Below are 12,925 nucleotides of genomic sequence, written 5' to 3'. Positions count from 1 at the left end.
GTATGAAGGAAGAGTCTTGGCCATCCCAGTACCAGGTAGGGATCTTTTGGCAAGCTTGACAGAGCCTATGTCTAATCTCACAACACTTAACTAATTTTTGCAGAATGAAGGGAAAGCCTGGCATGCAATCTTTTCTATTATTCCCGAAACAATGGGCCTCCGAGTTTAATGATATAGCCAAGACATGGCTTGCAGAACCGACATACCTCATAAACGTCTTCTATCTTTCTTGAGGACCATAATCTATCCAAGAATGGGGCCAAGAAGCTGGATTATGGCTTTGGAGTCGGTGGAAGGGGCGGTTCCCTAGAGCTTTGCCTGCTGCTGGCATTCCGCCACATCTTGGTCCTGTGCACACTGTGTGCACGTGGGTGACAGCACGTGGCAGGGGATATTCGTACACGTGAATGTGTGCTAGCTTATACCAAGTGAGATGGAAACAGCACAGTGTATGCAGTGATGCCCAGGGGCACGTGTGTCTGTGCTCTGTGTGCACCCAAGCGTGCTTGCTGGCGTATGTGCATGGATGCAGCAACTAGTCTCTAGAGCCATGCTTCCCCTTCCTGTCTGACACAAAGCTTGAGATTGGCTGGAGGCTGAGTCAAGCTGGAAAAGCAGCACAGAGAAGGGTCTGGATCATGCTCAGGGTACTCCAAGCCTATGATTTTATATCGACTGCTTCCAAATTCCACTTTAGAGCAGCCCCTTGCTTTCAGGTGTGTATGAGGACAGACAAGTTTTTGTCATTTGTGGAGGGCAACCTAAAGGCATGGTTTGCCCCTCAGCTTCCCTGGGAGACACAGACAAGACAGCTTCAAGGTTTTGACTTCAAACAGCCTCCAGCTGCCCTCTGGACAAAGAATAATACGACCTTGCTATGTAAGCACAGGACCTGAATTCCATCCACAGAACCCATGTTTAAAACAAAGCAAAGGGGTTGGGGATTTAGCTCAGTGGTAGAGCGCTTGCCTAGGAAGCGCAAGGCCCTGGGTTCGGTCCCCAGCCCCGAAAAAAAGAACAAAAAAAAAAATCAAACAAAACAAAAAAACAAAAAACCAAAGCAAAACAAAACAAAAATCAGGCAGTAGTGGTGCACGCCTTTAGTCCTAGCACTTGGGAGGCAGAGGCAGGTGGATCTCTATGAGTTCAAGGCCAGCCTGGTCTACAGAGTGAGTTCCAGGACAGCCAGGGCTACACAGAGAAACCCTGCCTTGGAAAAAAAACAAACAAAAATCAGGCAGGGCGATGAGTATTTGAGTATTTGTAATGGTCAGGTGGATATGTGACCTAGGAAGTGAGTTCCAACCAAGGAGGAAAAAACTAGTGCACAATGCCGACACAAGATTGGCCTCTGGCTTTTATATGCACACACACACACACACACACACACACACACACACACACACACACACACACACACAGAGAGAGAGAGAGAGAGAGAGAGAGAGAGAGACAGAGAGACAGAGAGACAGAGAGACAGAGAGACAGAGAGACAGAGACAGACAGAGACAGAGACAGACAGAGACAGAGACAAAGAGATTTGGAGGTGCAGGGTATGATGATTAATTTTTTTTTCTTAAAGGTTTATTTATTTTATGTGTATACTGTAGCTGTCTTCATGCACACCAGAAGAGGGCGTCAGATCTCATTACAGATGGTTGTGAGCCACCATGTGGTTGCTGGGAATTGAACTCAGGACCTCTGGAAGAGCAGTCAGTGCTCTTAACCGCTGAGCCATCTCTCCAGCCCGATGATTAATATTTTTAAAAACCAGCTTAATTTGTGGGGTTGTTGGGGTGTTTCGAAAAAAGAGCTTCTCTGTGTATCACTGGCTGTCCTATAACTCTCACTCTGTAGACCAGGCTGGCCTTGAACTCACAGAGATCCACCTGCCTCTGCCCCCTGAGTGCTGGGATTAAAGACTTATGTCACCACCACCCAGCAAGATCAGCTAATATTTTCAGGTTTTCTAGGCCAGACACTGAATCACCCCAAGCTTTATTTTCCTATTCTCTGTTCAAAGCCAGACTGGGTGAAGGGACATGGCTTCTAGCTATCCTTTAGACACAGAGATTAAGCAAACAAACAACGAAGTCTTTCGACATTACTGGTGGCCTCTGCAAGAGTCTTCCTAAGGAGAACTCTGGCCACCAAGCGTTCAGGATCTGACAGTGTCTATCTAGGAAGAAGGGAGCCCAGAATTTATAGTTCTGGCTTCCATCAAAGTTAGAGGGTCAGAGAGCCAAAATAAAAGGCAGGATGAGATATAAACTTCAGCATCCATAAAGCCTACAGTGTAGGCTGGAGACTCAATAGCCCAGCTCTAGTGTGCTTTCCATTGAGGATCTACTTAACTGTTCTCTCTACTTCCTACCCCGGTACCAAAGGCAGTACTCCCATGCACTCTTATTTTGAAGCCCCTGATAACCCAGTTAAAGCACCCTCCAGGGTTTAGAGTCTAACAGGTACTATGTTATTTACTAGGTACTTTCCCAAGAAGCACAGGCTCTCACAGGGACCCTCACTCAGGAGCAATGTCCCATACCCCCAGCCATCTTTGGAACTGCTAAGCTACTATTCACGTTGCTGTCCTCAGCCCCCGGAAGGAGGCCCAGGAAAGGAGCCGGAAGCAATCCTTCCCTCTGGTGCTAGGGGAAGGGGCTGCACCCCCATCCCCCACCTCATGACTCACTCTAGGCTGTGTGGGTTATTACATTATGTTTGAAATTACCATGGCAACAAGCTGGCAATCAAGGGTAATTGCACTTGTCGTCAGGGCAACAGGGCAAAACCCCACAGCAGCCATTTTCTACGGTTGCCCTTGGGGTGCAGTAAAGGTCAAAACAGATTGGAGACAATGACAACCAAGGGGTTTTGGGGGGTTTCTGAAAAGGGCAGATTGCCAGGGCCCATGAGGTTCTCGAGTGTTGAGGTTAGGTATGCCTTGAGAGAACCAGGATCCCCCTCATTGACCCTGCGACTGGAGTCTTGCCTTCTCCATGCTGCCCTCCACCTAAACCATGCAACAGTACTTAAAGCAAGCAGAACCAGAAGTTTATGTGCTCACAGCTGATATTTGTAGATAGCCCACGGGCCTTCCTCTTCATATTCCCTGCGACTGAGCCACAGGCTTTGGAAAGAGTCCCGGCATGCCATGATGGAGCCCCCAAGCCAAGCAGCAACTGCGCGGTGGGGAGAACCCAGCACAGTGGCACCAGGACCCAGCTCCTGTCTCATACGCTCAGGGAAACCATTTATCAGGGTGCTACCACCTTCCAGCACCACATTGGCCAGTAGCTGCTCCTGCTGCTTGACCTCCAGCCGGCTGATGCTTAGCAGGGCCAGCTGGGGAAGGCCTAGCTGGTTGAGACCTAGCAGATTGGGTTGAAAGAGAGCCTCGGGGCAACAGAAGCGCTCGGAGCCCAGTGTGATAACATGCTTATCTGGGAGCACAAAGTCCACCTGAACCTGGGACTGGTTTCGGGCCATCTCAGTTGTTGTGTCCATAGCCACATAACAGCAGGCCTCTTTGATTTGCCTGACAATCCCTCCCTTGGGTGGCGAGTGACCACCTGACATCAGGAGCTGAGCCAGGTAATCAGTGAGGTCAGCACCAGCCACATCCAGCCGATAGGTGTCGAGTGGAGCCAGGTCCCCAGTGATGATGGGTGCCACATAGGAGGTCCCATGGCCGCTTCCCACCACTAGCCCAGTGGTACGGCCATAAGCATAGAGCGTTAGTAGAGCCTGGTGAACTGTCTGCATAGCTGGCACATGGAAACGCTCAAAGAGTATTTCGGCAACCTTCTCTCTGTTGGTCCGTGGTGAGATGGGGGAGTCGGCCACAAGCACAGCCATCTCCTCGGGCTGCACTCTCAGTTTGCAGTAGAATAGGTGTTGCCACAGCACCTCAAGAGCATCCCAGTCAGAGACGACGCCTCGGTTCAGTACTGAGTAAGAGCCCTCTTGGTGTTCTGGCACCACATATTGGGGCTGGCCCTGGGGTGGGTGTTGCAGCATCTGGACTTGGGAGGGTACCACACTGAGGACATGATTCTCTTGAGCCAGTCCACATTTGGTAAATCCTGTGCCAGTATCAATCACTATGGCCGCCATTTTCTGGTAAGGGAAGGAGGAGCGGTTACAAAGTATGGCCGGTTGCACTGGTACAGCATCCACAGTGGATACTAGCTCATAGCAGTTTCCTCGGAGGAGACCCAGGTGAGCAACCACTGAAGGGCGTGTCATGTCCTCGGTTGTCAACTTGATCTGATGTCCATTCGCGGACTCAGTGCCCACCATGGATATGGGCAAATCCTTACAACCAGTAAACGTGATCAAAGAAAGTTGTTCCTGCTGGGCCCTGTGGGGATCATTAGGTTGCCAGGATGGGGACTGAGGTATGCTGGCTCTTTGAGCCCTGTTGTTTGCCATTTTATCTCTGTTCACATAAATACAGGCCTCTTCAGGAGCCAGGGGTACTCGGAGTATTCCCACATGTGTAGGATTGCACAAGGGTTCGTTCTCTTGAGTAGAGGGCTGGACAGACTCCCCAGAGTTGAAGGTGGGCTCTTTGGTCGGGGACAGCTTCACTGTGATGGGCCCATGTCTAGTGAGGGAAAGTTGTCTGGGAAGAGGAGTCTGTTCATTGAGATGGGGTGGGCAGGTAAGTGGGGGCTGCTTGGTACAGGGGAGCTGACCAGATAGGGACCCCTGCTCAGCTACAGGTGGCTGTCTAGCAAGGAGGTTCTGCCCATTGAGGAAACTCTGACCAGTGAGGAAGACTTGTCCAGCACCTTCAGCCTGAGGGCCACTAGGGTGAACCATTTGCTGGTTATTGATGCCTGCTCTGTCCTGGAGTGGAGGTCTGGACACTATCTGGGTATCAGCTGTTGAAACAGGATCTGGCTTTATCCACTGCAATTTCCTAGGCTGGACTACGGGGCTGTCCAATTTCCAGATGGTGCGGTCAGTGTCTATCTTTTCAGCATCAGATTTGGGCCAGCTAGGATCAGGAGCTGGGGCTGGTATCTTCTCACCGTACTGGACGGGTGTCCCCGGTACACCAGATCTGGCAAGCGTCCTCATAGGGCTGTCAGTGCCCAGGGACCGTGGCTCTAGGTTGTGTCTGGCCTCCTTGGAAACCAGCGCTACCTCTCTATAGCTTCCAGGTGAGAGGCTAGAGGGTACAGGACTAGACACCACGGCCGTGGTAGACCAGAGGCTGGGGTGATCACTGTTAGGGGAGAGGATTGGCCTGGGTAATGACCAAGCAGACAGCGTATTTTCAGAAACATGAGTCGATGGGTGGGTGGGTGTGAGACCTACAAGCACTGCCCGTGAACCCATGGGATCATGGCACAGCAACCCCATCCTGGTGTTGCCTGTGGCCATATCAAATACCAGCACATGGTCTTCCACGGCATCGTGGAGCTGGCAGGTTGGGGCACCAGAAATGGGACTCTGTATGACTCCTCTGCAAGTCTGGGGTAGGGGCTGCTTGTTGTAGGCTCCTTGTTGTAGGGCGGGCAGTGGCACATTAGAGCAATTGTTGTTGTTGCAGGCATTGGGGGGCTGCTTGTCCGGCTGAGAGCTGCAAAGCTTGTGGCTATTCTCCTGTGTCTTGAAAGCGTTTAGAGGCTCTGAGGCTGGTGTTGAGGGATCTGGCCTGGAGGCATGAACTAGACAGTTCTTTGCAGGGTCCTCAAATGGCTTGACTGGCACTGGCATCCTGGCAACTTCTTGGTCCTGGATTTTGGATGAAAATTCCGCTGGACTAGATACTGGAGTGGGAGGAGTCTCCTTAAGGAAAAAATACAGTTTGTCCTTTTTGGAAGAATCTGAGAGAGCAGACAATTGGTTGCCCCCGTTGTTCTTGAGATCAAGGGGCAGGTCTTTAGTGGCCGCAGCAGCATTAGTCAGGTAGTTGGGACAATAGGCATAAGGTTTAACTGCAGCAGGTGCTGGTAATCCACTGAGAGCTGCGACAGACGCCGGAATTGAGATTGGAAGAGGCAATGACGGTGACGAAGTCGTCTTGTTTGGGGTAGGAGCCTGAGTCAGACATGGACACTTGTCCTGCCCCTGATCTTGCACTGCAGCGTGAGTCACAGTCAGAAGAGGTGCTTGACCTTCGACTACACCACTCTCTCCCGAGAGGAAGTAGGGTAGCCATCGACTCTTCCTGGAGCCCATAGAGGCCATCTGGCCAAGGTTACAGGTCCCTTTGCCCCAGCCTACCAGGACTTTAGCTGGAGCCTTGCTCTCCTTCCCAATCTGTAACTGAACCTGGGAGAGGTTGAGTTTGTACTGGCCTTGGTCATCAGCGTCGTCGTCTGTGCACATCGGCAGAGTCTGAGTCCCATCATCCATGAGGAGATGTTCTTGAGTTCCCACTGTGGGGTTTGGGAATGGGTTAGAAGAGAATCTCGGGGTGTCCTGGGAGGCCTGTGCATAGTCACACTGGGAGCTGACCTGAGCAGAATTATGGAGTGGTTGGAGCGGAGGCTGAGAGGCAGGGGCCTGGGAGATTGAGCTGCAGGCCATATCAGCGATGGCCCCGGTGGACAGTGACAGCCCTTGCTTCGAGTAGAGGGGTCTGGAGTTCATCCATGGTCCCTGGGACCCTTTGAAACCACCCCTCAGCTGCTGGCTGCTAGGCAGTAGATGGCCCTGGGGGCCCGATGGATCAGGGCCCCCCACCTTCTTGGTGTCTTCCATAGTCCTGCTCCATGCCCTAGGTGCCCTGCCCCCACATCATTGCCATGGTGACCCTACACAATCACTGCCCCCAGTGACCTGGAGAGTGAGGACGTATGAGATAACAGGGGCCCCACCCCCTGAAGAGGGGGGCTTCCCTGAGGACTTTAAGAGGGGGAGAAACCCAGAGGTCTCAATAAAGCTAGACTTCCATAGGCCAGCTTTGTCCCTCCTTTACCAACCCGTGACCACTCTACTACCCGAGGCCAGGCCCTCAGTGAGGGCAGTGTCCCACAGGGGACCAAGGTAAGGTCAAGGGAAAATAACAGTCAGGGACAACTGAGGGTTTCCCTGACACTAGGCCCTTTTGCTAGAGCAAAGCCTCTTACTACTTTAGTCTAAGAGACAGAAGAGGGTGAGGGGCCAGGCTCAGCCCCAGGCTCCCCTCCCCTGTGTTCCCTGTTTCCGTTCCCGCTCCAGGGACAGCAGCTCCTTGGCAGGCAGTCTCTGTTGCTCCAGATGGTTTTCCTCTGCTTGTGCCTCATAGAGCCCCCTCCCCAGAGCCACATGTCCCTGAAGCCCAGGACCAGTATCTTGGAGGAGTGGGTGTGGGGGTGGTGGAGGTGGAGTCTCTACTCAGAATCTTCAAGATGGAATGTTCTAGCTCTCTTGTCATATTGTGTCAGTTTCATCTTGGCCATAATGAGAGCATAGCACTAGGCACTGGGCTAGGCTGTCAGAACCATAGTGTTAACCAAGTTCAACTACGAGATGGGAGAATGGTAGGGATCTTATAGGAATGGGGCCAGCTTCACAATGGGAATGTGGCATATATGAGACTGAACATAGTGTGTGTGTGCCCAGAACAGTACTGTACATTCAGCAAAGACAAGCTAGATAAAGAAAGCCCTCCATATGAGTAGACATGTTTTTTAAAAAAGTAAGCTTCTGGGGTTGGGGATTTAGCTCGGTGGTAGGGCGCTTGCCTAGCAAGCGAAAGGCCCTGGGTTGGGTCCCCAGCTCCAAAAAAAAGAAAAAAAAAAAAAAAAAAGTAAGCTTCTAGGTTTGTTCAGTAACCCTCCCCCCATCCCCACTTTATGGGAAAACAGGGATAGGGAGGAATCGAATCTACCTGGATCAACCCCTTCGTCCCAGGGCTACCCTGAGGGTCAGCACTGCTCTCCAGCTAGAGGACAGGTCATTCACACCAGAAGGCTTCTGGAAGTTCTGCCTTAGGCAGTCAAACCCTCCTTTCCTCCTCCGCTCTGAGCCGGAGGCTGACTGTCTTCCAGGGCTACGATCCCCTCAGGGCTCAGTCTTTCCACTCAGGAAACAGGTTTGTGGAGAACGCAGCTGTAGGCTTGTCCTCCTCCGAAGCAACATGTTTTCACAGAGGTTAAAAATAGTGTTTACAGTTGGCTGTGGGGTGCGAGGCTATGTGACCAGGGACTAAGGCTGCCACTGTGCGGCATCCGCACCTTTTTGATTGGCTGCTGGGCAGAGCCTGACTCAGCCACATTCCAGGCCCCTTATGCCACCCTCCCTCTCCAGTTAAGGTAGGGGATAGGCAGCCTGGATGCCAAGGAGCCAAATTGCTTATCACTGTGCTATGGCTGGGGAAGGTGGACGAGCCCATGGGTCTGCAGGCTCTCTCAAAAACACACATCCTGGGGTTGGGGATTTAGCTCAGTGGTAGAGCGCTTGCCTAGCAAGCGCAAGGCCCTGGGTTCGGTCCTCAGCTCCAAAAAAAAAAAAAAAAAACACACATCCTTGCAGAACACTATTCTTTAATTTCTGGTCTGAGCAAGCTCCTTGGTTATTCATGACAGAGATGCTGGCAGCAGCCTCTAATATCTATGTAATAGCAAAGTTGAACTGTGCCTGGGAAGAACAGGGAAATGAAGTGGGATGTCCTAAGAGACGCTCCCCCCTCCCCGCCGCCCTGCCCTGCCCCCTGCCGCCCTGTCCCCCCCCCGCCGCCCTGCCCCCCCCCGTCCCCTGCTCCACTTGCTTGACTGAGTTCATTCTTCACCTCCTCCAGATGTGAGGTATACCCCCCTCTTTCTCCCCTCCCCTCCCTCCCACCTCGACTTTCCAGGACTGGGATCCTTTGTGAACAACTGTCCCAAAGCCTGCTAGAGGAAGAGAAAGCAGAGCCAGCTTAAGGGTCTAGTCCACAAAAGCAAGCCCTTCCTACTTACGAAGCAAACATACTTTAGAACCATAATAACAGTGGCTAGCCAGGCGGTGATGGCACACACTTTTAACTCTCTGTGAGTTCAAGGCCAGCCTGGTTTACAGGTTTCGTTCCAGGACAGCTACAGTTGTATAGAGAAACCCTGTCTTGAAACTGCCCTCTCCCCCCTCCAAAAAGCAGTGAATAATACTGATCCCATTCTTCCTCTGTGTGGGGACACAGCCTGACAGCAGCTCAGTGAGCTGGGTGCTATAGTGTCCTTAACACAGGTGGAGAAATTATGGCCCATGAAGCCATTGTGTAGTTGAGTCATGGAAGCTAGGTTTCCTGACTCTGGACCCATACTGTAGGGACGTGTGGTGCTACTACCACTGGGTGCCACACCAAGGCTATGCAGTAAAGAGCTTTGCAGGGAGAGAGCCAACAGGCTTTCCCTATGGGAGCTGCAGCCCCAAGCCCCCACACTTAAAGCTGTGTCTTTCTCCTACCTGTTCCTCTTCTGGTAGCTTACCAAGTAGCACAGGCTTGGAAAAGGCTATGTTCTCTATGGGGGGTTACTAACCCAGCACCCTTCTAGGAACCTGATGGGACTGAATATGGCCCAGCTGCATCATGGTCTATATGGCCAAACTACAGCTACATCCTCTGTCATTACAATCCTTGACTGGCTGGAGCCCATTCTTATCTTATCCAGCTGAGGGGGCAGGGTGTAGAAGCTTTCAGCTTAGGCCCCTTTTGCTCAGCTCCTGGGGATAGTGCCCCTGTGTCCTCGTCGTCTCCCCCCGCCCCACTTGTTTTTTAAATAGTCTCTCTCCAGGAAGAAGGGCGTCCAATTCTATTTCTGATTCTGGGAAGTGAGGAGGGCCAAATGTGTTGCCATGGTAACCTGAAATCCCCTCCCCCAGGCTAAGCCCATTCCCCAGGCTGAAGGCCTTAAGTAGAGGGTGGGGGGCATGGAAGGGGTGGCAAGGAGGAGCTGAGGGATACAGTTTGAGGGTGAGCCCACAGGGTGTCTCCCCTGTGAAGACAAATGCCTAGTGTGCCTTCTCTCTCATATTCCCCTCACCTTCCAAATGGGCACTGTGGAAGACCCCAACTCTTGGGGCGAAGACCCAGTCACCCTGGGGGGGAAAACCTTTCTCCCCTGTGGATTAAACTAAATGAATTCCTGTCACTCAAAAGGCCCCAGGGAATGTGGACGAGTGACCGAAAAGCTATCGAGAGTGGAACTTGTGCTCCACCAGGAGTTCTATGGTTCCTAGGTCAGCCTGGTCCGCTTGTCCGACACAGACCCTATTTTGGGCTCCCTTGTATTCTTTGGAGGCAGCTAGCTCTGTAAAATCTCTGCCCCTGCACTCTTCCAGTACACCTGCCTTCCACACTCTGTGCCCTGGGAATGCTCGAGACATCTCAAAAACCTCAAGATCAGAGGCGCCTTCAATGGCCTCCCAGTGTACAGTCACGTACTTAACAGTGGATCAGAGAGCGAGGCTTATTTCCCTGGAGCCCTGTCTCTCGGCCTTGTACATCAGCTTATGTGCTTGTAGAGGCTGCAGATCTGTAGTATTAGTGCTGTGCGGGGAGGCCATTCCATCTAGCAGAGGAGAGCCTAGACAAGGAAGGCTTCTGAAAAGACCCTAATGGCTCTTGTGAGTCAACCCTGCCTCGATGCTGATGGGAAACTGACAGGGGCCTAAATTTTCACTCCTTTCTGTAACAGTGCGAGGGACCCCAAAGCCTGGGCCATTGGCTGCCCTGCAGTTTATCCTGGCCAAGAATCGCCCATCCTATGGAGACAAGGCCGTGTTGTAAAAGAGTTGACCCCTCCAGCTCCCTGTCTCACCTGGACACCCACCGAGGAGGCCAGCCAGAGGCAAGAACCCCAGCCTCAGGGAACGGAGAGAGGGTGAGGCAAGATAATCCACTAGTAATCTGGGATGTGGAAGGCAGAAGCCACAGCGCCCGCCGAGAGGATGTGGCTTGTGAGCTGTAAGGCGCAGAGAAATTTAAATAACAGATGTTTAAACAACCTTCCCTGCATGACGCTTGGTGCAGTGACCCCTCTGCTGTGATGGGTTGCAGCTTAAAAATAGCCCACAATGAACCGCTCTGAGCCCCAATTGACTCAAGCTTACGTAACTCTGCGTGAAAGATAGCCAGCCGCACCAGCCCAGAAGGGAGGGCAATGGCACAGCCACCCCTGGCTACTGCTCTCAGCTGGCTTGTTCTCGCCTCTACTGGGAGCAGACCCCGAGCCAAGTGCCGTCAGAGGCACACAGGGCCTCACGATTACAGTGCAGAGATCTTTAACCATGTCTGCAAGAGGGCTGTGAGGAGAGCCTTCCTTTCAGGGACCCTGTCAGAAACAGCCTGTAGAGAGAAAAGGAGGAGATAAAGAGACCTGGGCGCCCACTCACTTGGTGGGGCGGAGCTTCTCAGGGTATTCATTTCCCCCTTTGAGAAGGGGGGGGGGGACTCTTGACTTGATGGAACAGGTAAGCAAAACTTATTAATGCATAGCTAACGCTAGCTCGCACTGTCATACAGCCCAGGGATGGCGCCAAGTCCTTTGGGGCCTCTGATTCTCTAAGGCACAGCAACATCCCTGGAGGAACTCCTAGCATGGGAGAGCGAGCGCTGGCTTCAAAGCTAATTGGCTCCTGTGATATTGGTCACCAGCTGCTTCTCTGTTAGATCCTAGATCCTAAATGCCCAGTCGACAACTGGCCACCTAAGCCAATGGAAGGAAGCAGAGGGGAGAGGTGAGGGTCTCTCTGACACCGAGAACACTGGTTCTCCATGGTCCCTCTGCCAGTGTCCATGCTGAGCCCCTTTGATCCTTTAGTAACTTCCCTCAGTTGCTACCAACTGAACTCAAAATAGGAAGCACCACCGCAGGCCAGGCCCCCTGAGGTCCAGTGGAGCAAGGCTAAGATAAAGCTCATTGGGAATCTCGGGCCAGACTTCTGGTTCCCCATCAAAGCAGGTCAGTCTATGCAGTGCATGCCTTCCAGGTGCGAGACAGCACTGACACCAGTGGGCAGTCAGGAGGCTGTGAGTCACCGGCTGCTTCCTCAGCCCCAGCTCCCACCATGGCCTCCCCTAGTCTTTATGGGCATTTGCTTGCCCCTCAGCCCTACTTGGGCTTACAATGTCGCTGAGGCTACCCTTGAACTCTTGATCCTCTTGCCTCCATACCCCAAGTGCTAGAGTTATAGGTGTGCACCATCATGCTTGACTTGAAAGGTTAGCACTCGTGTCCACAGCTATTGGTGGGAATGCTGGACTGCAGAGTCTTCAAAGAAAACTCTTCTCCCCCACCCGTGTTACCCTGGTGGGAGGCCTAGGTCTAGCAAATCTGTTAAGGACTTCTCCCTTCTACTAGCCATTCATTATACCTGAGCAGTCTCCCAGCCACACCCCCACCTAAACCCAATCCCCCACCCCACACACACACAAGAAGAGAGACAGTCCAGTCTCCCCCATTCAAAAGGCCATTAAGAAACCTCCAAGTAAGCCCACCCATCTAAGCCCACCCCATCTAGGATCCTAGAACTAACCCTCTATCTGTCCCTGGCCCCCCTGTAGCCCAGTCACCAATTTCAATTCCTGACACCCTAGATCAGATCTTCTCAACCTGTGAGCCGTCACCCTTGGATGGGGTTCACATGTTAGATATTACAGTTTATGACACTAGCAAAACTTCAGTTATGAAGTAGCAATGAAATCATTTTATGGTTGGATCACCAAACATGAGCAACTGTATTAAAGGGTCACAGGATGAAGAAGCCTGAGAACCACTGCCCTGGAAGGTCTTGGGATTATCAGAGAACTGAAAATGGAGCTCAGAGCCTGGGAGCTGCTGGGTGTGTTGGGGGACAAAAATCCAGTACCCCAAGTTACTACTTAACTGGAGCTCCTTCCTGGATAATTCTGACTCTAGAGGGCCCTTTGGCCCAGAAAGCTCATGTTAGAGGAGTGACTGCTCAAAGAATTTATTTTACTTTTTTTTTTTTTAATTTTACCCTT

At 52.0% G+C, this 12,925-nt stretch overlaps 1 protein-coding gene across 1 annotated transcript; it reads right to left on the bottom strand.

The window, feature by feature from the left end:
- Positions 1 to 3,042: 3,042 nt before the first annotated feature.
- On the bottom strand, positions 3,043 to 6,720 carry LOC116908123. Its single transcript, XM_032911413.1, has one exon. The coding sequence runs from the start codon at positions 6,718 to 6,720 to the stop codon at positions 3,064 to 3,066; it is 3,657 nt and encodes a 1,218-aa protein (XP_032767304.1). The 3' UTR covers positions 3,043 to 3,063.
- Positions 6,721 to 12,925: the final 6,205 nt, after the last annotated feature.

The sequence above is a fragment of the Rattus rattus genome, chromosome 8 (genome assembly GCF_011064425.1).
Source record: "Rattus rattus isolate New Zealand chromosome 8, Rrattus_CSIRO_v1, whole genome shotgun sequence".
In the NCBI taxonomy this organism is placed as follows: Eukaryota; Metazoa; Chordata; class Mammalia; order Rodentia; family Muridae; genus Rattus; species Rattus rattus.
This window is presented reverse-complemented; position numbering and strand designations above follow the sequence as displayed.

What these genes read in the sequence shown, in the direction of transcription:
- LOC116908123 (XM_032911413.1), bottom strand. Translation starts at nt 6,720, where the DNA reads ATGGAAGACACCAAGAAGGTGGGGGGCCCTGATCCATCGGGCCCCCAG.